Source organism: Pogona vitticeps, chromosome 2 (assembly GCF_051106095.1).
Source record: "Pogona vitticeps strain Pit_001003342236 chromosome 2, PviZW2.1, whole genome shotgun sequence".
Classification (NCBI taxonomy): domain Eukaryota; kingdom Metazoa; phylum Chordata; class Lepidosauria; order Squamata; family Agamidae; genus Pogona; species Pogona vitticeps.
The window spans coordinates 168,701,674-168,727,976 of record NC_135784.1 but is presented as its reverse complement, the minus strand read 5'-3'; the positions used below and the strand labels follow the sequence as shown (position 1 = coordinate 168,727,976).

The following is a 26,303-nucleotide window of genomic DNA, read 5'->3' as shown; positions in this document are numbered from 1 at the left end:
ACATGTAGGAGAACAACCCACTCCAGCCCTGGTTTACAAAGATTTCCCTCTCTAACAAACAACAATTGTGGGGGGGAAAGCAGCGAGACAGAAGGTTGCAGGACTGGGACCGCAAAGGCCTAGGAGGGAGGGGTTCAGGCTGTGGGGGAAAAGTTTGGCAGATGGATTTGGTTCAAAATATTTTTTTTTAAAAAAACTGCACAAACATTACGGTCCGTCATAAGTAAGTCTTTCTACTTCAGTGTATAAAAAAGTTGCTTCATTAGAAAAGAAATGGGCCAGCCCCCCCCCCCGCCATCCATGAACTTAAGCTGCTTCTGCGTAGGAGAGAGGGCAAACACCTGGAAGTGCCTTGAATCCGAAGTGTGGATGACCCAGCTTCCCTTTCCTAGCAAATCTGCATGCCTTCAGGCTTCCCCCTGGTGGTTGTTTTCCATCATGATAAGTCTTTGGCACATTAAAAATCTCCTAGGATGACACCAGCTCAGGTGGACGAGCAGAAGTTTTGGGAGAACGGGACAGACACATAGACTTGGCACAAAAAGAGGCAGTACCGGAGCAACCCCCAAAGTTCAGGCATTACCTCCCTCCTCCTGTGTCTCCCTTCTTGATCAAACTGAACGGAAGCAGAGGACGCTTGGCTGGGGTCTGGCAAGTAGCGTTGCCCACATGTAGCAGAAAGCAGGGCATGGGAAGTCCGCAGATAATTGAAGAAGAGGACTGCTCTTAAATAGGACAGAAGGAAAAAAAAATAACTTTCAGGGCTTTAGGGGCCGCTCTCCAGTGTTACTTGTATTCATTAGTTCAAGGTGCAAAAGACATTAAACAAATGCAAGAGAAGGTGGCACCCTCTCCATCGCCAAGGCTCAGAAACAAATCAGTGGTACAGCCCCTCCATCCTGCTAAACAAACGATGCGTTGGGCTAGTCTGTGTTTTAACGTTGGAACACGTCCCCATTTCTTAAGATTGCTCTTCAGGCCTGAGGATGCCATGGCCTCCCTGAGTTCTGGTGGGGTTTGGCTAGTTGACAGGCAAGGCCATTTGCCCAGGGCTGGTGGCGCCAGTTGCCGGAGCAGGCTGCCTGAGATCAGTAGGCCTGACTGCTTCAGGGCTTAAGCCAGCGGTTAAGGTAGGGCTGGGTGCCCTAGAATCAAAGGCTAGTTGCCCGTCATACATTTGAAACGGTTCTTGAAGTAGAATAAGCTCTGTTTGGTGTTCAGGCTGTTGTCGCTGGAGTTGGGGTAGCGGAATTTGGCGTATTGCTTCTCGCTCTCTGTCTTGAGCCATGGCAGTTTGATCTTGGAGGCGTGGTCCACCACCACGTTGGAGCAGGAGCCCACGTGCAGAATGCCCAGGCCGTCGATGAAGAACTCTGTAGTCGTTATTTTAAGGCAAGAAAGGGGGGGGGGGGAGAATGGATCTTAGTCTGGAAAACCTCAAAAGTCCATGCATGTTTTCTAGTTTCACTGTGTTTGTTATTATTTGTCTCAGCACAATTTGTTAAAGAGTATCTATACAGCTATAGAAAACAAAACACCCATAAATCTCCATTAAGACATTATTCACCATTGCAGCTTAAAGCACTGGTGTTCAACCGTTCGCTCTCTGGACCTTTGAGATCCCCAGAATCCCTGGCTATTGGTCCTGCTGGCTAAGACTTCTAAGAATTGAGGCCCAAAGGTAGAACATATTGGCTTAAAATGTTCAGAGGATCCTGACCAGATCACTCCGACTGTACTCTGTATAGATTTTGTTTGGGTATCTTGTAGGGAATTGAGAAGCGGCACTTCAAGAAACAGACCAAGGCCAGGCCAGGCTTGTTTCATCTGTCATGCCAGTCTCACTCACCAAGGTGTGCGACGCGGCTGAGACGAGGATCGAAGCCAACCTGTAGCACTTTCTCAGTGCGTGCCAGGAAGAAGTTGACCACGCCATCCGTGACCACACAGTCAGGGAAGCCTTCAATGATATGGTGATAACCTTGGCGGGTTCGCAAGCAGTCCCCATCCTCATCGCCAGGTTGCACGCTGATCTGCTGCCGGTATGTGGTGGTGTAGCCCGTGATCTCCCGCACTGCTCCACCCACCTGTCAGACACAAAAGTTGACTTTTAGAAATGGGTGGAGAGGAAAAAAAAATAAGGGCAGAGGGGCCAAAGTAGAGGGGGCTTGGGTGGGATGCTCAAGAAACTGTTTAGCCAAGAGAGGGGTGAACTGGATTTCTTTTTCCATATTCTGTTGTATCATTCTGAGGCAGGTGAAGCCTGAATTAGGAGTACAGCTCTGTGAGTGAGAATCGATCTACTCTTCTGGATGGAACACAGAAGTAGAAACCACAGTTAAGGAACTAAGAACCTCGTTCACCCTGAGTTAGATCTCTTCCTTCCTAGTTCTCTCTTCATGCCTCCAATCAGGCGTTTCTGTATCTCAGTATATTTTATTTATTTTTTTGTTTATTTGATTTATATACCACCCATCCGGCAGCCAAGGCCACTCTGGGCGGTTTACAAACAAAAAACAACAGAGTGATATACTATGTATTCCAGTCCCTTGGCTCTATCCAAGCCTCCTCAACCCATATGGCTTTTGGGTTTCTACCTCACACCTCAGGGCTCCATTAGCAAGCTATCTTCTCATCTCTTGCTGGGGGATTTTAGTGCCACATTGTGCCATCATGTCCACACTTCACCCTGCCCCAGGTTTGGCTGAAGAGAGATCTTCTCATATATTGGATGAAGGAAATGGTCCGATGTCAGGAAGGAAAAGGACTCACCAGATCCAAACTAGTTTTCTCAAGGACATCCACCAGCTTCTCCACTTTGGTGCGGGGTGTGAAAATGAAATCATCGTCTACCCACAGGACATATTTGGTGGTTACTTGGGAAATGGCCAGATTTCTGCCAGCAAACCATCCCTGGAAAGAAAGGGGGGGATTTTGTAAATATTGCTAATACTTACTTAGCAATTCCCTTGCTAAGTAAGTATTGTCATCTGCTCATATTATTTTGTAATGACACACTGAATAATACCACATCATTAATACTTTGGCTCAATCACGAGACCCTGCACCTTTTCACTTGGCCCATGAATGCAAGTCTCTCCACTCATAATTTCCAGGAGGAAGAGCGGTAAATAGAGAGCCAGGGTAGTTCCTTACTGGGTCCAGGTCTGATTCACAGCTGCTGACCTTCCTACTGCTTCCTGCCAACTCTTCATGATGACCCTTCTCTTGAGTCTGGTGCTGTCTTAAGTTTTGTAGCCTTATTTTCAGGCACTTCTCTGCCTCAGTAAGTTGTACCATGGAAATAGGAGAGCATCCATGAATACCATATTCAATTCATCTATATGTTAAAAACCTAACCATGATTCTATACGTGCAGCAGGTAATGTGGATGACAATTGTTCATAAGAATACACTGAGAAAGTGGAGAAATTCCACTTTTTACTTATCTTGATGATTAATGTAGTAAAAGTTGAGGCAGATGGGAAGGATGACTAAATTCTGATGACTTCTATTCATTCCCTATCAGGAGTAATGAATTACAGAAATAAGATTTCTGCCGACACAAGGGAGCAGGGGATTCTTCCTCCCCTTAGCAGGTTTCCATTAAATCCTTTCTTCTCTCTTAGCAGGAACCTGAACCCAAAGAACAAACTCTTATCAGACCCACAAACTCTTATCAGACCCTAAACACAGAGGTGAGGAACCTTTAGTCTTTTGGAGGTTTTTGAGTTCCATCTCCTGTCAGGCCCGGCCTGTATGGCAAATGGGCAGGAAAAATAGACATTATAGTCTAAAACACCATTTGGGGGAGTCAAGAGGTTCTCCACCGCTACCTTTCAAGATCATCTCACAGTGAACATTGCAGAGCATTTAGGAATGTGAGGCCTTGGCAAGCCTGAGGCCGTCTGATGGCAAGCCTTCACTCACCTTGCCAAAGGGCATGAAGTACTGCTCAATGTGGGGGCCCTCCACACGTTCAGTGTCCAGGCTGTCATCAGCAATGATGATGGTCACGGTGGGGTAAAACTTGCGGATGCTGTCGATCAGGGCTCGCAGCTTGTCGTAGCGCAAGAAGGTCTTGGTTGCTATAGTGACCAGGGCACTGATATTGTATTCCTCTAGGGAAGAGAGAAAACAGGGGAAGTTAGTAGGACTTGGGCACCCAAAGAAGAACTGGATGGGGCTTTAGGGAAAGGAGGTCACAGAGAGGGGTGGGGCAAGAAGAAATGTGTGGTCACCCCCATGTAAATCTTTTTTTCAATTTATAAAACGCCAGCACCTATTGATTTCAACTCGTTGAGGGGGTTTATATACCATTTACAGCATGACTCATGAGAAGGAAGCTCTTGACTTTCAAAAAGGACAATGGACATGCCACCCTGCGCTCTGGACAGGGAGTGACATAGGCAGGGAAGTCCACCATGACAGTTTACTGTAGTGCGGTGCTCAAATGAACCACTAGAGAGCGAGAGATGCCTTGGGAAACGTACACTGCGAACCAGCCCATGGAACAAGCGCTCAGGCAACAGAACGGATGCCGTTGGTGGCAGGGGTTAAAGGTGCAGGTGGACTTTTTGTAAAAAGATTATGGAAGATTTCATTACCAGAAAATCTAACCTGTTAACACAAACCATCAAAAGAGACAGAGGGACAGTAAGTGCCCTGTAGAAACTTGTCTCCACCATAATTTACACTTCAAGCATTATGATCATCTTTATGCCCTGAACTAGGGTGATAACCCTAAATTGTTTTCCTAGTATTATCACATGCAAATCTCCCATTTTATGTATTTTACTGGACAAATTGCTATTATTGTTTCCACTGTTCTTACAAAGTTAAAATTTTGAAAAAGGCATGCCTGTGGAGAATTTCATTTTGAGTCTTCGCCTCAGCTCTTCCATAATTCAGCCCTGGAGTAAATATGAGTACTAAAGACATCTTTAAAGGTATGGAAAGCAACAGTGAATACGAAGACAACCTGCACATGCTCTGGAGCATTACTTCACCTTTTACCAGCCTTAGCCCAGGTACAGTAGAGGGGCTCCAAAGCCCAGCTCTCTTATCTATTTAGGGGTGCATGGCTTCCAACTGGTGCACTCACCTCCACTGGTCCCTCCACTGGAAGATCCTGGGTTGTAGAGTCTTGGGGTGGGCGCGTGGCGGATGCGAATGATGAAAGACGCATGATGCTCATCGGTAGAAAACTGCACTGGAGAACAGAGGAAAAGGGAGAACACCAGTCTAGGGCTGCATTCACTTACATGAACCAGAAGCCAATGGTACTGGGGTGGGTTCTGTCTCTAGGGAGGCAACTGACATCTCCCTGGCACTCATATGTTGTGAAGAACACAGAGAGAGGGGGGTCTGTGCACTCTTCTCTAAGTATGTTCACAGTACCAGGCAGTATAATGTCCAAATAGGACTGAAGTCTCCACAGTTTGTGCAAACTGTTTCTGTACAAATCTAACATCCTTAGAGAAGCAAAGCATGTGTGTACACACATGCCAGCACAAGGAGCAAACACAGAAAGGAGAGCTGTTTGTTTTATAGGGACAGACTACCTCTTTTAATTGTCTTTTCCATTTCCATGCAACAAAGCAGCAACCACTGTCGTTTTCTGTACTGATACTGTTTGCGCTAAAGCATCAATTGCTTGATAAGTGCAAAAAACCAAGTTTTTGTTCTCTGCTCTTGTCAAGGGTGCTACCAAGTACTTTGCCCTGGAGCACAGCAAGGAGAATAATCTCAGTTTCTCCTCCTCACATACAAAGACAGCAGAAGAGAGGATTTGCATTGCTAACATAGACTGATGTGGTCTATGCTGGCAGTGACTGACAAGGGGTGCTAGTGTCATGCCGGATATGAGAATGCCAATTATGCAGCAGCTGGAGGGGGGGGGAAAGGAGGATTAGAGACTAAAAATCAAACAGCCAGTATTGTAGTGCTTATTTTCAAATCTGTGGTGCCATCACATACAGAGTTGTGGTGACCACATCTCAAAAAGGATATTGTATAGCTGGAACACATGAAGGAGAGAGAAAAAAGACAACTAGCATAATCAAGGGCTTGGACCAACTCTTCTTATGAAGAAGGTTTATAATGCTCAGGGCTATTTGGTTTGATGAGAAAAGGTGAACAATGAAAAACATGATGGGGCATATGAAGTTATGATGGCCTGGAGAAAGATAATAGATACTGTAATCTTTCATGGCCAGGCTTTGATGGCTGTTGTAGGTTTTTCAGGCTGTTTGGCCGTGTTATGGAGGTTTTTCTTCCTAATGTTTCGGCAGTCTCTGTGACCAGCATCTTCAGAGGACAGGAGTTAGAACTCTGTCTGTGTTCTGGTATAGTGTGTGGGATAGCTGAGTATTTGTAGCTGTGGGATCAGCTTTTTGTCCTTTTCAGGAGATTGGGCGATTATGGTGATCAGGGTGTTTTTTTGTTATGGATGTATTGTTGTAATAAGGGGAGAGATGATATGTCACTGTGATTGATGGGTGTTGTTAGGTAGTCTTTTGTGTGCAGTGATCACCGGTCCTTGTAGAGTTTGTTGACTTTTCTGCAGGAAGAAAAACCTCCAGAACACAGCCAAACAGCCTGAAAAACCTACAACAAACATAATAGATACTGTCTCATAATACTGTATCTCGAATGTGGAATTATCCAAGGAAGCCGAAGGGTGTAAAATTCAGAACAGGTAAGATGAGATGACATCTACACACATTGCACACTCACTCTTAAGATTTCAAGGTGTGTTGGTGACCATATACTTAGGTGTTATCCAGATGTAGTGTTTTATTCTGCCTTAAGAACAAAGTTTGAATATTGTTCTTCTCTAATTTTCAAATGACGTTCCTCTGCCTTTCATGCCTCTTTTGAAAGTTCCTTCAGCACTTCCCCCCTCAAAATCAAGGTCAGGAGAGTTTTTTGTATTGCTTGGTGCCAGGCCAAAGTTCAGCCCTAGGGTGCGTCCCAAGCATTAGGGAAGCAGTAAAATTAAAAAAAAAAACAAAAACAAATCGAGCACACACCAACTGAGCCACCTCTGGTCCTCCCACTGGGAGAATGGTGGCAAAGAAATGAAGCAAGCAAACATATAAATAAAAGGTAGCCAACCACGGGGATAGTTTGACAAGGAACAGTCTAAGAATTCGCTACCCTTTCACAATGACCTAAATCAGAGGTTGAAGGCGGGAGCCTTACTATGTTTAATAAGCCAAGTCACCCCTGTGTCCTCATGTCCTCCATGAGAACCTCCCACCGGCTCCTGAATGATCACTCTGGAGGCCAAATCAGATTTTGGGTTGATCCAGCACCACTCCCCTAATGTTGTTAAGAACATTCCCTGCCATCCTATCTCTTGGATTGTGCTCAAAGTGAATTTTAGGATGAGTATCCCCTTTATTCTCCTCAGAGAAGAAATAGTTCTGTGGCTAAGGTCTCTGGCTGAGGCACCAAAGGTTGGGCGTTCAGTTCCTCTCTGTGCCTCCTTCACAGGAGCTGAGCGCCATGATCCAGAGGGTCCCTTCCAGCTCTGCAGTTCTAAGTGTTCTGATATTTTACATTTACCTTATGCGACCATGGCTGCAATGAAAGAGAGGCTGTGCTGAGTGGCATGTTTTCTCCCTTGTTCTGGTGCTAGATGGAACAGGTACTTGAGGGGAGGGTGGGGTGGGAAAGGGTGGCTAAGAGGCAGCCGGTTGTTGTTGTTGTTTTTTTAAAGACTAGCTATAGCATCCGTCTCTCTCAGCAAGGGCTTTGCCAAGACAGGAGAGGTAAGTGACAGCTTTCCTGCTTTCAAGCACCTACAGAGAGGAAGCCGCAATCCCTTGCAGAGGCACCCCACAACAGCCTCATTCTCCTCTCAGGGCAAAGCCCTTGCCCAGAGACGGAGGGTCAGCAGCACTGTGCTGGCCTGTTATGGATGGCTCCCTCGAGGAGGGCCAAAGCCACACGCAACGCAGGAGCCCTTCACTTCTCTTGCCAAGCATTTTTGCCAAATAAATGGGGACAAATCATGACATGGCAACAAGGTTTTGGTGTTGTTGTTGTTTACTTTTTCTATGAGAGTGGTGCCCTTTTCGACACCCCCCACACACCCCAACACCATATTTTTGCCAAGGTCACAAATCATTCCACCTCTAAATTTATATTACTGTTTCAAACTATGCTGTCTGTTTCTCTGTCCACTGCAAGAACATCACTCAGTGAGGCCTCATCCTTCTAAACTGATATTTCTCTATTTGATGTTCTTCAGATGCACTGGAATACAAGACCCATCCTCCCCTGCCAGCATTCCCCATCCAATCCTTCTGGCAGGGTATCCAGTTGATACCCTGCCAGATGGATCTCAACAATCCACCAACTCTTGTGTATGTTTGTATGTGTGTGTGTTTACTGCCAATGAGTACGCACCACTTATGATAAATCCTGACTGTGGGAACCAGTAGAAATGGACTACTTTGAGCAGGCTTACTCAGAAGCAAATTATAGTGGCTTAAACAGGACCCCAATCCCTACAAGCTTTTGGTCCCGTGTAAAGGGAAATACTGCCTTCAAAAACACTTTGCTGGCTCTCTGGGCAGGTATTTCTGGTCTTCCAAGTCACCCTGAAAAGGCCTCATTGCTTTTGTCAACACTGCATTGTTTTGCCTCAAATTCTAGTGTCAAGTCAGCAAACCACTCACTCTGGAGCTCCTGAAAAAGCAGCTGGAACAGGCTGGCACAGGCCTTACCCATCAACACAGATTGTTTGCTCCCACACTTGCCATTCCAGAAGTCTGGATGCTGTCCAGCCAACTTACCAAGCAGACCTATATATTGGACCACAATCCCCATCATTACTTCTCATCAGGGAGCATCTTTGGCCAGGATAATGGGACCTGCAGTCCAACACAGTCTCACAGGCATCCAGGTCGAGGAAGGCTGCCCTGTCGCATTACGATGAAATGCCAGACTAAAGCTGTTTCTCCTTCTTAACAGTAGCTATCTGTTTACTTGAGTTTTTCTTCCTACTCTTTCACAAAATGAAAATAAAATATGTTTGTGTATGTGGCTGAACCAGCCTGGAAGCAGTGACTGTAATGCAATCAACCTGCATTCTTACTAGGACGGTGCCAGAAGCCTCTGGGAAGGCTTAACCAGTCATATTTGACTGGAAAAGAAAACACTTCACCCAAGTGAGGGAACTGGTGAAAAGAAAATTGAATTGAAAAGTCAAGAGAGGCCAGTATGAAAGAGGCACTCCTTTCTCCAAAACACCTTGGGGCTATTTGAGAGCACTTTAACAGAGGCTTGACGAAACCATGGGATAGAAAAGGGGAAGTGCCTCATCATGTAGCAGGATTGCTAATAATACCGAGCCTTAAAAGGAGGGGTAGCCCTGTTGCCTTATCTCTTCAGGCAGGCACTTGCTGCCACCGACCTCCCGTGATTAGGTCTACCCCAGTAGACCACCCTGGTCCTACCAGAGGGATCCCTTCCCTGCTTTACATTCGCGGCGGCAGCAGAACCAAAGGGGAGAAAAGGAGATACGAATGTGGTCAGAAGGAGCTGCCGCATCTCATGAGAAGGGAAGGAGGGATGGCAGAACCGCAGAGACTGGGACAGGTTGAGTGAGAAGAGCCACAGTAAGAGGACATGCCGCATCAAGCCAGCAACAACAAAAACCAAACAGATGAGAAACAACGAGGCAGGCAAGAAGTGAAGTCAAGGACAGGGGCAAACACAACCTCATAAATGAGAAGGGACACATAGCCACAGTTGTCTTCCAGGCAGCCGTGGCAGGGGCCCTCTCGAGAGGGGGTGTGGGCAAGGAAGGAAGTGGCATCATTTGCTACTCCTTAAATGACTAAAGCAATGACTTTGCTCTGGTTAGTCAGTACAGGGCATAAAAGGAACTTGGCAAATTGACGGAGGGTAACACCACTGATGGAGAGTCTATTAGTCATGGTGGCTGCTATTTATTACCACGAGTACTGGAGGAAGTATGCCTCAACACCCTCACAGGAAGTGTGGTGAAGACAGGGACAGACAGAGAGAGGGACTTCTTGCATGCTGGTCCAAACTACAGAATTCCCTGATGTGGGTGATCATGGAACAAAGGGAGGCTAATAGCCTGAGAGAAAGTATAAAGGAGTTGACAAGCAGATGTCTGAGCCAGCGGAGCCTCAAGGCAACGCCCTGAGAACTCTTTTTATTAACTCTGCACGATTACGTAGTATGTCGAGAAAATTCAGATAGGATACTAGTTACCTAATCGCCACTAGGATTAGCTAAAATCTCTTTGATCTTACATTCTACCTCTAAGCAAAAGGGCAGAATGAGGGGTTACCCTGCCCGCTGGCAGTTGCTGCTCTCTGCCAGGAGTGTGTGCACATCACTGGAACAGAATGTAGCTACAACCTTAGAGCAGATGTTTCCCACACTCTGCTGTCGTGAGTCATGGCAGCGGCTGCCACGCCACACCCACCTGTATCTGCTGTGTTGGGATGGAAAAGCGTGTTGGTGTAGGTGACAAACTGCATTTGCCGATTGAGGTTATCGAGCTGGGATGCTGACAGGGTGAGATGCATTCTCCCTTCCCCTTCCACCTTGACACCTTCCACTTCTGCAGCCACATCAAAAGTGCCCATCGTAGCTGTCAGGTTGACCTGCCAGAGGAGGATAAAGAACAAATACCCAGGTTGGGGCCAGGTTTGAAATCCAATCAGCCAACTGGTTTCCTAAGAGGGGAAGAGTACTCCTTTGTTTTTTCTAGGTCACTCCACTCAGTACCCTTAATGAGACCTGAAATTTTATGTCAGGTAGGAATCAGATATTTCCAAATTTGTTTCCAATATCAAAATGTAGCTTTACTACATCTATAAAAGCACCTTTTTGGCATAAGTTTGTTACAGTCGGCTTCCTCCTCCATCTATTCAGAGTTTCTGCGAGCAGAGTTGACTAGTTTTAAATGCCAGCGAGAGGCACCTCTGGTTCCTAGTGCCCCTTGAATGCTTCCAAGTTTATTTATTTAACCAAACATTTATACCCATGCCTTTCTGTCTCAAACAGCACTTAAAAAAAAAAATCACACCTCAATACCAAAAGAAAAAAGACTTGCAGTAATACACAAACATAGACATATGTATCTGCACATGTGTGACATGCACACAGGTTCACTTGAATATAAAAGCACAGTGCCCCCAAATCGTTTATGGATTCATTGTTTCTGCTATTTATCTGAGATTCCCCAAAAGAAACAGCACACTCACAAGCCTTTGGCTTTGCTTTTTTTATTTTCTGAAGAAACTGGGCCAGTTTATTTACTGAGTAAACAGAATTAGATTAGAACTCTTTCTCTCCCCCTCCCTGGCCTGCCATAGGTGGGAACTTCGAATGCTCTGCTCCCAGGCCAAGCTCCCTGTTATACCTGAAAAGTATACACAAAAGCCAGTAGACTAGACTGTTCTTTTCAACAGGCTCCTTTTTTTTTTTGGATGTAGAAACTGTGGCAGAGTGGCAAAATCACATCTCATCACCACCCTCCATAATGAAAGGGACAGTAAGCCTCCCCCAGGTTAGTTTGCCAGCTGTGACAGAAAACATTGCCTGTAGCTCTCCACTTCCCAGGCAGGACAAGTGGAGTGTAATAATAATACAGTAGTTCTGAAATCTACTATTCGCTGCCCTCCGAGGACCATCACAACCAGCTGCCTGAGGGGGCCCCACCAATCCAACCTCCCCCCTCCCAAGGCAAATGCTGCCAGCCCTCCACGACAGGGAGGGGGAGTTCTTGACTCCTGGGAGGAGCTTTCAAACGTGAAACCCAATCTGCACAACGGACACGGCGTCTGTTTTCCCAAGGCTAGGCAGGCACAAGAAATTAATCCAGCTGAGCATCAGCAAGTGTTCCTCGCTCTCAAACCTCACAGCTCCAGAGGCGTCTTACCCGGTACAAGGTTCTTTCAGCCGCCTGCAAGCTCAGGCCTGAGGAACAAGAAGTTACAACAAGGTTAGTGAGGGCTCTTCACCTGTTTCTGGGCACCAGCCCAAGAAGTCTCCCCACCCCTGCCCCAAGCAAAAGGCACAGTCCCTCTGACCCCCCCCCACACCCCAACCCAGCACCCCAACCACTTCCTTGGAAACTCAACAGGGGGTGGGAAACAAACAAATAAACAAACAAAGAAAACAACAACAACAAGACTCACCTGGGATGAGAATAGTCTGGAGGGGACGAACCTCCACGCCCTGAGCTGGATATTCCAGTGGTGAATTGGCTCGGACTATAAGGAGCTGGTCGGCTGGGGACTGGGACCTAGGACAAGATCAAGGGACACCTAGCTTTGTAAAGCCATTCTTGCACTGTTAGGAGCGACATGCTCCAGAGCATGTGCAGTGACAGTGCAACCACCACCGATGCCCCCACAGGTCAAAACTGCACCTGCCAAACACCACCTTCCCAAGGCAGCTGGAGGCATCGTGTGAACAAGCCAACTTGTCCATTACCTACGAACCTTCACTTTGTTTCTCAGAAAACAGGTGGCTAACATCTCTGTCCTGAGAAGAATCTCTGGAAGTTAAGTCCCATAGAGATCACATCACTTCTACGAAGACTGTGTTGGACTGCAACTCTCCACAGCCAGCCCAAGCATGTCGTCTACTCAGTCAAACAGAAGCTCCATTACCCACCAAAGACATGTACTCCATTTGAAATGTGCTTAAGATTTCAGCCTGACGTCACATCCCTCCGCCATTGACACAGAAATGAATCCCACTGAGTTCAATGGGTCAAGAAAGAGGACAGACATTGAAGCTTCAGTGGCAGCTTCTCATTAAGAACATCAGACAGCCTGCATCAGATCATCCTGAAGGCTGACCAGCACAGCATTTAGTTCTCACATTGGCCAACCACTTGCTTACAGAAAACCCCACAAGGACAGCAGAGCAAAGCAAAATGTAGCCATCCTGACTACTGCAACCACTGAGCACCTTATCCTACATGAATTTCTCCAGTTTCCTTCTCACACATCCCAAGCAGCTGCCTATGGCTATGCCTTCTGGCAGCAAATTCTACAGGCTCCATGGGGCTTTCTTTTCTCTGTCCCCGTCATGCATCATTTTAGATACCGCTATCACATCTCCCTCCCACCCACCTTGCTAAAAAGCCCCATACACTACATATAATGATTCGTCATAAGAGAGCTTTCCTTTCATCGTTTCTGTTGCCCTTTTCTGCCCTTTTCCCAGTTCTGTGGCAGCCTTCCCCAACCCAGCACCCTCCAGATGTTGGTGGACTGCAACTCTCTTTACTGCCAGTGGTGAGGAGTCATGGAAGTTGACGTCCTGGAGGACTGCCAGGCTGAGGGCAGCTGCTCCATAATCTCATTTTTGAGGCACTAGGTGCTACTATTATATGTCACGTAATCATGCAATGCAAGGTAAAAGCATCAAGGGCCAAAATCCTACTGAAAAGCCCAATTAGATTAGAGTCATAGAATCAACTGGATTCACATTAAGTGCTTACTCATCATTCAATAGTTGAGTCAAGAGGTCTACTGTAGTTGGGACAAGCCATAGGACTTTATGGATTGGTGGTTTTTGTTTGTTTCTTTGATGTATTTGAAATCTTTAGATCATACTCTAGCTTAGGAGCTTTTCTATATTTTTTGTCAGAATACAGATAGGACCACGACAGTCAGAAAAGAGTGCACAGACAGGCAAACATTCTCTCTCATACTCCAAATAATTTCCAGTGATGCTTAAAGACCTGTGGAATTGTTCCACCTTTCCCTCCACCCATCCATGATCTATTTATTCACTTTGGATCCTTTCCAGAAGGAGCTGGCTAATATGACATGATGCCCATGGCCAAGTGAGTCAAGAATCACTGAGCATGTAAAAAGAATAATTTTCTGCATCCATGGCCCCATTTTCATCCCTTGAGTTTTCCAGGATAGAAAGCCTAATCTGGCAGCTGAGGTAGCCATTTTGTTACATGGGAAGATCAGTCTTACTAGGTTTTGGAAGAGATGGGGATCTGAAAACCACAATGTTCTCTGCAAGCTTTGACCGCAGCAGCCTTGTCGAGTGGGACCTGGGCGGGCACTGATCTGACTCATTGACCTCTGCAGCTCTGCCATTTCCCCATTCATTTTCACTTGGGCTAGGAAGAAGTCCCAGCACTTCACACCGAGGAGTTATGGCCTGAGACAGATAGCAAACAGCTCCCCAATGCATAGTTATTGCAACTTAAGGAGTATTACTTAGGGGTCATGCAAATACATTGCATGCAGAAAGTCACAGGTTTCAAGATTCATAGTCGAGAAGGGCTGAGAAAGATTCCTTCTAAAACCCTGGAGAGCTGCTATTAATTGATATAGTACAGTGAACAATGTTAAACTAGAGAAGCCAAGAACCTTACTCTACTACCAGGCATTTACATCCCTCCTGAATCAGTCTCAATGCGCTGGCTTACTCACGAGGAAGAAGAGCTCTTGGAAAGACTGACACGAGCTGAACCACAAAAGGTCTTCGTGATACCCTCATGTGACTACCAAGCTAATCTTTTGGCATCTTCTTACAGGGAGATGATTTGTGCAAGATTGCAGTCAGAAAAATCATGAGGGGAACACTGGCACCTATGTGGCTGAAGTTACAATCATAAAAGCAGCAAATGCCTCCCCTTCTCCAAGGGCACTCAGAGAGATATCTACATCCACTCACAAAATCAACCCAAATGAACAGCATCTATCCCAGCACCCTTTCTTCTTTGGGTCATTCTGGCTCTGTGACTTTAAAACACATGGTTCCCCCCCTATGCTGCTCCCCAATGGCGATGACACAACAGATCCAGTCATTGCAGGCCACCCCCTTCTCTACTGAACACGACACACTACATGTTTGCCCAATTTTCTTTTTGCAACAAGCCGAGGGAAACCTCTTGCCCTTTCTATGACTCGCAGCTGTCATCTATTCCTCTCTTTGCTTGGGACGGTTATTTGACCTGGCACTCTTCTGCACACACCCTAACCCCACCCTTCTCTCTCCAACATTATTCTAACACGTTTTAATTCTCTGTCTAACATTATTCTAACACGTTTTTACCAAGCTAAAACGTGTTAGAATAATGAATTATATGCAGAATACTAACATCTGTACTTGCGCGGCATGTACAAAGAATACACACAGCCACAGAACTCACCTTTGCCGATAACTTCGATACTCTTGTTCTCGTTGGCTGTTGATTTCTGGAAGTTCCGAAGGTTTGAAGGCATTTGCAAATTCCAGAGAGTAGACGTGACCAAAGAGCTGTTTCTGGAAGGGAAGGTTCATGCTCGGTTCCACCTGACATTTGCAAGAGTTCTTAGGAAGGAGTCTGTGAAAGGATGAGCACACGCTCAGTAAAATGCAGTGGAGGATCTTTTCCAACTGTGACGTGCCCAATTCGTGGAGAGTGTGTCTACAGTGTGGAGTTATAGCAGTTCAATACTACATTAGGGACTGCGGCTCCAAATCATACGGAATCTAGGAAACTGCAGATACTTTTCTGCTAGAGAGCTGTAGTGCCATGGCATCAAACTGATATAATTGCAGAGTGCAGACAAGACTTTGAATATGCAACAGCCTTTGCTGTACTACAAGATGCATTAGAAATGGCTACAATACAGAGCATTAGGACAGCCACATAAACAAACTTGCTCAAGCAGGATTTCTGTTGCTCCATTGATTATGCAACTGCTTACACAACCAATCTCACAATCAGTACAAGATAAGTCATACAAAGAGGAGCCATAAAAAGTGTTTTTCCTCAACCGCATTATGAAAAACAATATTGCCTCATGGAGGTCTATTTCTAAGCAGGTCTAATGGAATATTTTCTCAAGTCATCTGCTACTGACACCACCAGCAGGATTCTGTCTCTAATTTAGATCACAGATGTATACACATGTGCACACATACAAGATATATACATAGATATATACATGTGTATACCGTAAATACAAGATGCACACCAGGGTCCATTTTCTTCAGTACCAGTGGGGCAAAAGGGAAGTTAAAACTCTGAAAAACTTTGGTGCAAAACTGAGCAGAAGGCAGATCTGAATTTCCTGGCAAATCTCAGAATGTTTTCTAGTACAGGAGGAAGGACTTCTGACTCCCAGTTGTTTAACAAAAGTATGATTGACTGCTCGTCTGTTTCCACATCCATTTCTGCTAGTTTTGACCTATAAAGCCCCAAATGAGATGGGCCCAAGCTACCTGAAAAAGCATATCTCCACATGAGCCTTTAAAACAGTGCTTAGGAAACAGGGGTAAATTACCCCAAATGGGGTAAAAATGAAAATCCTGGGGGTAATGAGGATGCAACCCTAATCCCCTTCCCTCCTCCTCCTCCTCTTCCTCCTCCTCCTCTGGCCAGAGGGGGGTCCCAGGCTGCCCGATCACTCCCTTCCCACCCCCTTCTCTGGCCCAGCTGCAACCGAGCCATGGCAGATGGCGACTAGCAATGGTCCCCGGGCAGCATCGTGGGGCAGCCAAAACGGCAGTGACAGGGCTGGCCATGGTGGAGGGTGAGGCCAGGGCAAGTGGCCGGAGTGCCCCGGCCAGGAGGAGCCTCTCCTTCCAGCGCCTGGAGAGATGGTTCGAACACAGACAGAGTTCTAACTCCTGTCCTCCAAAGATGCCGGCCACAGAGACTGCAGAAATGTTAGGAAGAAAAACCTCCTGAACACAGCTGAACAGCCCAAAAAACCTACAATAGCCATAGGATCCCAGCCGTGAAAGCCTTCGAGAATACATTTTAAATGTTGTTTTTTAATACTGTAAGTTGTCTTGTGTACTTTGAGAAGAAATATAATAATAATCATATACTATCAAATTAATTCTGACTTATGGCAAACCATTTCAGGGTTTTCTAGGTAGGCAAAAGTGGTTTACCATCCCCTTCTTCTGGTGAGATTTCCTGGGACTGTGCAGCTTGCCCAAGGCCACGCAGGCTGGTTCTACTCACAAGAGGCACGGTGGGGGAATTGAACTCCCAACCTCTGGCTCCACAGCCAGATACCTAAACCACCGAGGTATCCAGCCACAAGAAAAAGGTGGAATATACATGTTTTAAATAAATACAATAAAATGACCACCACACACAGCCTTCTCTAACTTGCTCTTCTACAATGAAGAAGAATAAGGTAACTAGGAGTGAATTTTTGGATGGCGGGATTGTGAACTGCATTTAGTTTGCGTACACAGAACAAATCCTTGAGTGCAGAACAAATCCTTCATTCTAAGGACAGTTCTTTTCTGTGAGGTGTCTGCCGAGGGATCTCAAATTTAATAAAAGAACCAAGTACTGTAGATTCTTTATTCTTAAATAAATTCTAGAGCCCTGGAGTTTGCATAGCCCTGCTCTGTTGTTATGTGATATAACTTCTAGCTTCTGGTGAATGAATGAGTATTTTTTTTAAAGTATGTGAGACGTTTAAGGAGTTGTGTACTATAGCCCCTTCCCCCCAATGGGTTTCCATGGCTGAGCAAGAATTTGGACCCAGGTTTCCTAAATGCTAGTCTTAGTGTGCTCGTACCATTTTAAAAATTGCATGCATTATTTCCCCAAAGACACAACAGAAGCAATGATTAAGCAGTGATTAGTACCAAGAACCCAGGGATTATCCCCGCCATACAGGACCAGGAGTCAGTAAATATAGGAATTAGGCCCTTACTCCACAATCTCTTCCTTGATCCGGAAAGCAATGTGTGCATATTTCTTGTCAGGCACCAGCAAGCGGTCGTTCAACTGTTGTTCCGGCACCCAGTCAGCCCGATGTCTCAGGTCCACAGTAGTGTAGGGCTTTGGCGACCACACATGGAGATAGAGAAATGCCAAGGAGGCCGTCAGCACCATCAGCGCACACAAGGACTTCTGGACAGGACGCATCCTGGGAGAAGTAAGGATGAGGGGGCAGAAAGGAGAGGGGGAAAGGGGTGAGCAGAAAGAGAAAGGAAGAGAGAAAGAAAGAAAGGGAGGGTTAGAAAGACAATAGGGTTCAGGATGGCACAGGAAAACAAAAGAGTTCTCAGTACTACTCCAATAGGGGTCAATCTATGGGTGTCAATCCACATTTGACTCATCCTGGACGCAACATTTCTCCCCACCTCCTCATCTTACTCACCTTTCCTTGGAAGCAATGAGTTACAAGTAACATTGTTACCCACAGGTTTTTTTGCACCCAAGGCAAGACTAACTACTTGCACCCCTCTCAAGTAAGGTCTGTGACCCTCTCAGGTTTGCGCTCTAGGTGGTCGCCCAGTTCCCCTAGTGGTAGCTCCGGCCCTGCCCACTCCTTATTGCTTTTGTTTTTCTTAAAGAGATCACAATCAAGCCACACTTCTAAAGCGAAGCAGTGAGCAGGAACAACATTATAAATGGAGGCAGGGCATCTTTTGGTGCAACTACTTATGTTTTATTATTACTCTTCAGGGCAACTTGGGGCGGGACTGATGTGTTCTAATTACTGTACTTTTAAAGGCCATTTTAAAGGAGATTTGAGCAGACATTTTCAAGTTACAAGAAACACGAAGAGCCACTCATTTTTTAAAAAAGTTGGGATGGGGGGTGTTCAGCAGGTGATATAAGGAATTGTTTTTTCAAAGTAACTCTACAAACTGCATGAATCTCATCTAATTAGGTAACTGCCCAAATCTACCTCAACTTTTATAGCTTCTTTGCCTAAAGAAGTGTTCTGGAAAACATAAAAGCTCTCCTTACCTGGGAGAGTTGAGTAACCCAATAAACATGGCCTCCATTCGTCATGAGCAATGGAGTGTAACTTGGCAGCAGGAAACCAAGGCTTTGTCCTGGCTAGAGGGTTGGATGCTTGAGGAGATCTGGGCTCAACCCAAACAGGAACTCCATTCCCCCTCCCCCGCCCAGCCACCTCTGCTCTCCCAAAGAGTCATCTAACTCAGTGGTTCCCAACCTTGGGTAGCCCCGGTGGTCTTGGATTGCAATTCCCAGAAGCCTTCACTGCCAGCTGTGCTGGCTGGGGTTTCTGGGAGCTGCCGTCCAAGAACCCCTGGGGTACCCAAAGTTGGAACTACTGCTCTAACCCACAGTCATTTTACCTCACCTCTCAGCTTTTTTCAGCCCAACTGAAACTTTAGGAACTGGTGTCTGAGCTTTCTTTTCCCCCCATTCCTTTTCCCCCCTCTCCTCCTCCATCTGTCATGCCTTTCAGTTTGTAACCCTGAAGGCAGGGACCCTCAGACGGCACCAGCCTGCACCAGAAGGGCAAGTGCAGTCACACCCTATCTCTCTTCCATCAGGCTCCAGGTTCTGAATCCTCTCTGTGTGTGTGTGTGTGTGTGTGTGTGTGTGTGTGTGTGTGTGTGTGTGTGTGTGTGTGTGTGTGTGTGTGTGTGTGTGTGTGTGTGTGTGTGTGTGTGTGTGTGTGTGTGTGTGTGTGCGCGAGAGAGAGAGAGAGAGAGAGAGAGAGATTCTGGAAGACTGGATTCTTCTCATATACAGTAGCATTATTTAAGACTTCTCTCCCTTTAATTTTGGTCTACCCTCAGCCTTCCCTGGTAGAGTAGACTATGCCTAGATGGGCAGCTTATAAGTGCAATCAATCAATTAATCAGTCAGTCAGTCAGTCAGTAGATCTTTCTGAGGACAGGAAAATTTTGTTTTCTTCATCATCCCAAATATACTGTCTGGCACCATCCACTGCTACTTAATCTTTCAAAAGCTAATGAGCAGATTTAATTAACCTCACCCATCCACCCAGTTTTAAGGTGGGGACTGCATTGCCATCCCATGGCTCCACATCAAAATGGACCATTTGCTTGGTGTCATTGTAACAATACCCTTTCCCCACCTTAGGAACAGCAGAGCTGCCTTTCACCATGTCAGACCTTTTGCCTATCTACCCCTCCGTTGTCTCTTCTGGCAACCGTGCTTCAAGATCTCATCAGATCAAGAGCCTTTCCCGTTATATACCGTGCAATCGTTTTCCTGTGGAAGGCACTTAATACTTAAAATGGAAGAGACCAGACTGGAGACACTCAAAAGGCATATTCTACCACCTGAGCTGTGGCTCCTCAGCCCTTCCTTCCTACCTCATACTGGTGTAGCAAGCTCTGCTCCCTTTCCTTTCAGGCCAGCTTTCCCCCCACCTCTTTGTTCTTGATACTGCTGCTGTCAAGGTGAGTGAGTCATGAAGGAAAACAACCTCCTGCTGCATCAACTACAAAGCTGGATGGATTAACAGATTGGCATGCTAGATGCTGGTGAAAGGAGAAGTTTGTTTTAGCCTGTAGTATGATGAAAGACAAGCATTGCAGGCTACACTGCAATGCACTGAATGACACAGAGTAAACATATTTACAACGCACATCAATTTTTCAGGTAGGAGAATCAATTCCTCTCTCCTCACCCCCACAGTATCTTTCAGCCCTAGGATATGTAGCATATAAAACTCTACACCACTGACTGTGGTGGGCAGCTGCTGATGACCTGGAGAACATTGTCACCTTGATCACCATAATCACCCAATCTCCTGAAAAGGACAAAAAGCTGACCCCACAGCTACACATACTCAACTATCCCACACACTACACCAGAACACAGAGTTCTGACTCCAGTCCTCTGAAGATGCCAGCCACAGAGACTGGTGAAATGTTAGAAAAACCTCCAGAACATGGCCAAACAGCCTGAAAAACTACAATAACCATTGGATCCTGGCCATGAAAGCCTTCGAGAATACATTGTCATATTCCTTCAGATTTTTGTGGCCATTCTCCTCCCCCAAAAAAGTGAGGGGGGATGGTTTGGGAATGAAAGAATAGCCAATGGGACCTCTAGAAGTCTAGGGGAAGGGGGACTTGTCACTGAAATGCTATGTGATGACAGCTGAATGAAGACATCATGAATGTTCCTCTGACCTCACACATACTATGTTTCCCTGAAAATAAGACTGGGTATTACATTAATTTTTGCTCCAAAGCATGGATTAGGGCTTATTTTCAAGGGATGTTTTATTTTTTTCATGTACAACAATCTACATTTATTCAAATAAAGTCATGTCATCTTTTGGTTGCTGCACAATGGTGGAAGGTGGGATTTCACTTAACTGGGGCTTAGTTTTGGGGTAGCACTTATATTATGAGCATCCTGAAAAATCATACTAGGGCTTATTTTCAGGTTAGGTCTTATTTTTGGGGAAAACAGGGTATATAATCTACTGGCAAAAGTAGTTTCCAGCACCAAAGCCGTTGCCCCAAGAACAAAGTCAAAGCAATGCCACAAACTATAGAGATCTACAGGTCTAAAGATATCTAATGGAGTAGAAAACCTGGCTGTCACATTCTCGGGGGATTCAGCAGGCGAAAGTCTGATAAGCCAGTCCAAGGTCAGAAGTCCAGGATATCAAAACAGATGTTGAATCATCAAAACCAAAACACAAACTGTAGTCCGAGCCAGGGGTCAGGAGAGGAACGTTTAGGATAAACAGGAGTGTGGACGCAAGCCAGGGAATTTCCAGACCTCCGAGTACAAGTTATATAGAAGTAACAATCATCTCATTCCTAGAAACATCCTGCTAAAACTCTGGGATAGTTGACCTGATGTTCCTATGAGAAAGCATGCATGTGAGCTTCAGATCTCTGTGAGATCTGAAGTTCACATGTGAGCTAAGTCTCTGCCGAAGCTTATCTCTAACTCTGGCTAGTGGGGGAGGAGAATCTGGAGGGGATTCAGCTGTCTGTGATGCCGGAGGAGCCCTCCCCTTCCATTAATTGCTCTGCATTTCCCTCAGCTGTAATTGACTCCTCCGATTCCAGGTCTTCTTCAGCTGAACTCATGACAGGGACAGTCAAATGGTGCAAGGAATTCCCCTGGCTTGCTACACTGTTGACAAGGGTCAGAAGTGTACAGCCCTCCAGAAGATGTTGGACTGCAATCCCAACATTCCACACCAGGATGGGGTTGATGGGAGCTGCAGGCCAGTGGTATATGGACAGCTATACTCTTCCTACTCCTTCTTTAAAAGCAAGAGGATGAGCAAATAGCAATTAAATGCAATGAAGTGAGAGGAGAAAGACGTAGAGGAACTGAGTGTTAGGAAGCCAAGGAGAGATGTGGGCAACTTCTAAAAAAACCACAGCTACGTCTAAAAACATAATGGTGTTGAAACCTTGTTGAAGATGCTCCCTCCTTCACCCTTGTACAGCTACCAAAGTGCAGCTAGAACTATGAGAGAGACTCTGCACTAGAGCTTTATTTGGCCATTTCCTTTTGACAGGATTGTTGTTGTTTAGTCGTTTAGTCGTGTCTGACTCTTCGTGACCCCATGGACCAGAGCACGCCAGGCCCTCCTGTCTTCGCACTGCCTGCCGGAGTTGGGTCAAAGTCATAATTGGTTGCTTCGATGACACTGTCAGGATGAAGAGTGTGTTAAGAGTGATGTACCTGCATTCAGTTTGTCCAACTGTTCGTGAGAAACTTAGGAAGAAGTTATCTGATGATTATATACAAAGAACAGGAAGCTGGCCCTGCTGTGGTGGGCCTCCTTCCCCAACCATATTACTCAAGTGGTTTTGACCAGGATTGCTGGGCTGGTGGGAACCTTTTAACCTAAAATTAACCCAAGATGGCCATTTCCTTCTCGAGGTTGCTGCAGTGGAATCAGAACTTTAACCTCTTCTTATGAATCCTGATGGAGATGGCTGTGAATAGCAGCTCAGAAACAGCAGCTTATTTCCCCATGGCCAGCTCAAGATGATAGGCAACAAGGAAGAGCGGGCAAGGTGGAAGGGGCCCCCATAGCAATAACATGCATTGTTCTTGCAGCCACCTTTTCCCCACACGAGAGGCAGAGAACATCACACCACCTTCCCTAGAAACCTTTACCTCAGTTTCAGATGTGTGTGGGGTCAATTGTAGTTACTGGAAAAGTGAAGGAAAGAGCATTCTGCACATGATCAAAGGCACTGTTTATTCCATCATGACTTCACATGTTCCAGAAAGAAAAGCTCTAAATGAAAAACAAGTTCTAGATCAGGACATGGTCCAAATTCAGCCCAGTGTTCTCAGACTCCTTTAAAATAATAAATTAAGCCCCCACTCATATCCCAAAACCAAAGGGCGGAATCCTAATTTTTCATCCTAGTATTTACTTATTATTTCTTTCATTTCTAGATCATCTTTCTTCTGGTGAGGGGGCCCAACGCCGCTCATAATGACTAAAACAAGTCAGGCTAAAAACACAATAAACCACAAAATTAAAAGAATTTAAACATGTAATAATAATTTAAAAGGTTGTCCAAGCACTGAAAATTTTTTGAAGCACACTTAAAAGGAATATAAGCCTAGCACCCGGGGGGGGGGGGGCTCAGTTATTAAAAGTCTGCCTAAATGGCTGACAAAAGGATAAAAAGGAGGGGGCCAACTTAACCTTCCAAGTGATAACATTCTACAACTTGAAAGCAGCCACAATGAAGGTCCTCTCTCATGTCCCCATGGCCAAAGAAGACCTTCCACTGAAGCTGTTAAGAACTGAGAAGGCACATACAGGAAAGTCCAGTTCTTTCCAATAGCCTAGACCGGGTAACCAAACTTGGGTTACCCAGGTGTTCTTGGACTGCAACATCCAGAAACCCCGACCAATGTCTGCTGAAGTTCAATTTTCCCATTAATGGTGACTACGAGCTGAAAGATATATTGCCTGCAATGATGCTGCAGCACAGTGGTTTCCAACTTTGGGTAACCCAGGTGTTCTTGGACTGCAGTTCCCAGAAGCCTTCACCACCAACAGTGCTGCCTGGAGTTTCTGGGAGTTGCAGTCCAAGCACACCTGGGTGGTCCAAGATTGGGAACAGCTATGCTGCATCACTGGTTGACACATTTTTTTCTCTCTCCTCCCACTTTCTGGCCTGCACTAATCTGATATGACTGGGGATGAGGATAATCTTGCATCTTCATGTTAATTGCATAACATACATGCTAGTCTTTAAGGCACCAGGACTGACCTCACTAATAGCTGGAGATAGACAATCTCATCCGGCAGGAGATGTTGGGAGGAAGAAACAAGGAACTGAGGGTGCAAGCTGTGTGCCTTGCTGCCAGCCCTGCTGTCCCCTGTACCCAACCCAGCTAATCTGTTGCCTTCAGATTTGGTGGAGAAGGGGGTCCCAGTGCTGAAGAACATACAGATCCCATTGTAGTTAGCTTCTGTATAGGGTGGAAGAGGCATTCAGTAGATTCCGGGGCCAATATTCTACCTTCTGGGCAGGGGTGGCTCTTCTATGGAACTAACAAAGCTTAAGCTTCAGGGTTCCTAATACCAGAGGTGCCCCAGAAGCAATTTTAATCCACATTATTTTTAAATGTGGATTTAAAAAAAATGTCGTGGTGATCAGTCGTAGAACAACTCAATCGAAGAAGCAAAGCAAAGCGTGCTGCTTCTATACCAACCCATAGTGCTTAAAACACTCTCTGGGTTTACAAGTGACAATTTAATTATACAGGATACACGTTGCCTACAGCTGGACCTTGCTCATGCTGCAATGGGGAACAGGATCTCATTGCTTTCTTGTGCTTTGCCTCAAAGAGGAAATGGCTAGGGCCAGCCTGAAAAGTGCCCCATGACTTAGTTGCTTTGGCTGCAACAGAGCTACCCTTCTGGAAGTTTTTTTAAATGTTTCCCTGGCTCTTATCCTCCAAATTGTCCTTCAAGATGCACCGATGACCACCCTCATCTGGCCAGCGGGCCCCTAAGAAATTCTCCCCACTACTTCAAATAACCTGCCCACTTGAAACTAGATGACCTGATGTAGCCGCTTGACTTTCTAGACAAGGTTGTGCACCTTACACAGCAGACCTGCAAATACTATCATGTTCTACAGTATAAAACCCACTGAACTCCTACATATTTTTGTGGGCTGCTAGCTTCCACCCAGAACACACTACAAGGTCTATTGTCTTTAACCAATTCCTCAATTCAGTTGCATTTGTTCCCGCTTCAACATGAACTAACAGTTGAAAGATTTGACATCAAGTGTTTCTTACATGTAATCCCATGCTAGTTCTATCCCCATATCCTCTCAGGCAACAACCCTGTGGACGGCATAATCAAAGGATCATTTCCCTGGGCATTGTGCAGTATGTGATATGTTTTTCCTCTGTTCAACAGGCCACTCTCTAGCCTAGAGACATGGAAGTTGTGGGCTTCTACATGTCAATGCAAGTCACATAATTCCTTAGCACCAGTTATGCTGGCTGGGGCTGACAAGAGTGCAATGGAACAGCAGCTGGCGGGACACACATTCCTCAATTCTTTTCTAGGCAAAACAATAAACAAATGTGAATTTGACACGAGACGTTGAAACCTTCAGAATTCAGTGGGAAGAACTTGTAAGTGGAAGCACTTTTACTGTTGAACAAGGAATTGCTGTTTTGTCACTAGATGAATTACAAAAGGAGACTACGACATGAAACAGCTCAATCTGAACCTAGGCTGTTTGATTCAGGGTGTATCTACACTACAGAGTTACAGCACAGCAGTGTGATACCACTTTAAATGTCTGGGCTCTATCCTACAGAATGCTGGGGGTCGGTTGTTTGGTCAGGTACACAAGAGTTCTCAGTTAGAAAGCCCCTCATGCATTCTAGGAACATGAACTACGGCACTGAGCAAGGGGATTCCTACACTGAGCAGGGAGTTAGACTAGATTGTCTTATAGGCCCCTTCCAGCTCAATGATTCTATGACAAGAGATGTCTACGTGCCCCACCAGATTAAAATCTGTTTTATGAAACAGAGCAATGGCTATTGAAGTGGTATCACATACAACTGCGTAGCACTCTCCCATCTGTTTCAGCAAGACATGTAATTGGAGTTTCCTGCCCCACAACAGTAGAAGCTTTCTCCAGCCGGGTCCTCTCCAGATGTTTTAGACCTCAGCTGCCAGCATCTTTAGCCAGCGTGACCAATGGTCAGGAATGCTTGGATTTCTGCATGCAAAACATCTGGAGGATAACAGATTGGGGAGTTTGCACGGCAGGTAGGAATTAACAGCAAAACTGGGATGCTTGTGACACCACCAAATGCTGCTGTCTTGAATGATACTTCTGGTGATCTTTGCAAATTGGGCTTTTTGCATCTGGTTGCACACCAGATTCTCTTTTTTCCTATGTAATAACCTCACCAGTCCTATCCAAGAACATTGATAGGGCTGCAATAAAACTGCTAAACTTTTCAAGTGCCAGAGGACTCTCTGCTGTCTTTACTGGAAAGATCTCAAATTCAACTGGGAATTCCTCCA

General features: G+C 45.7%; 1 protein-coding gene across 9 annotated transcripts in view; it reads right to left on the bottom strand.

The window, feature by feature from the left end:
* Positions 1 to 166: 166 nt before the first annotated feature.
* Positions 167 to 26,303, bottom strand: part of B4GALNT1 (beta-1,4-N-acetyl-galactosaminyltransferase 1) — a 50,966-nt gene continuing 24,829 nt past the window's right edge. For 4 of the 9 annotated variants that reach the window (XM_072991167.2, XM_072991168.2, XM_072991169.2 and 1 more), the window contains exons 2-11: positions 17,706 to 17,921; positions 15,188 to 15,361; positions 12,195 to 12,301; positions 11,936 to 11,973; positions 10,475 to 10,655; positions 5,105 to 5,212; positions 3,931 to 4,121; positions 2,773 to 2,913; positions 1,850 to 2,087; positions 167 to 1,373 (exon numbers count right to left, since the gene is read on the bottom strand). In XM_072991167.2, coding sequence (XP_072847268.2) covers positions 1,159 to 1,373; positions 1,850 to 2,087; positions 2,773 to 2,913; positions 3,931 to 4,121; positions 5,105 to 5,212; positions 10,475 to 10,655; positions 11,936 to 11,973; positions 12,195 to 12,301; positions 15,188 to 15,361; positions 17,706 to 17,921 — 1,609 coding nt within the window. In that variant the 3' untranslated portion in view covers positions 167 to 1,158. Of the gene's footprint in view, positions 1,374 to 1,849; positions 2,088 to 2,772; positions 2,914 to 3,930; positions 4,122 to 5,104; positions 5,213 to 10,474; positions 10,656 to 11,935; positions 11,974 to 12,194; positions 12,302 to 15,187; positions 15,362 to 17,705; positions 17,922 to 22,891; positions 23,016 to 26,303 lie in introns of all 9 variants that reach the window. The other 5 variants (XM_078384684.1, XM_078384686.1, XM_072991170.2 and 2 more) reach the window with 4 other exon arrangements.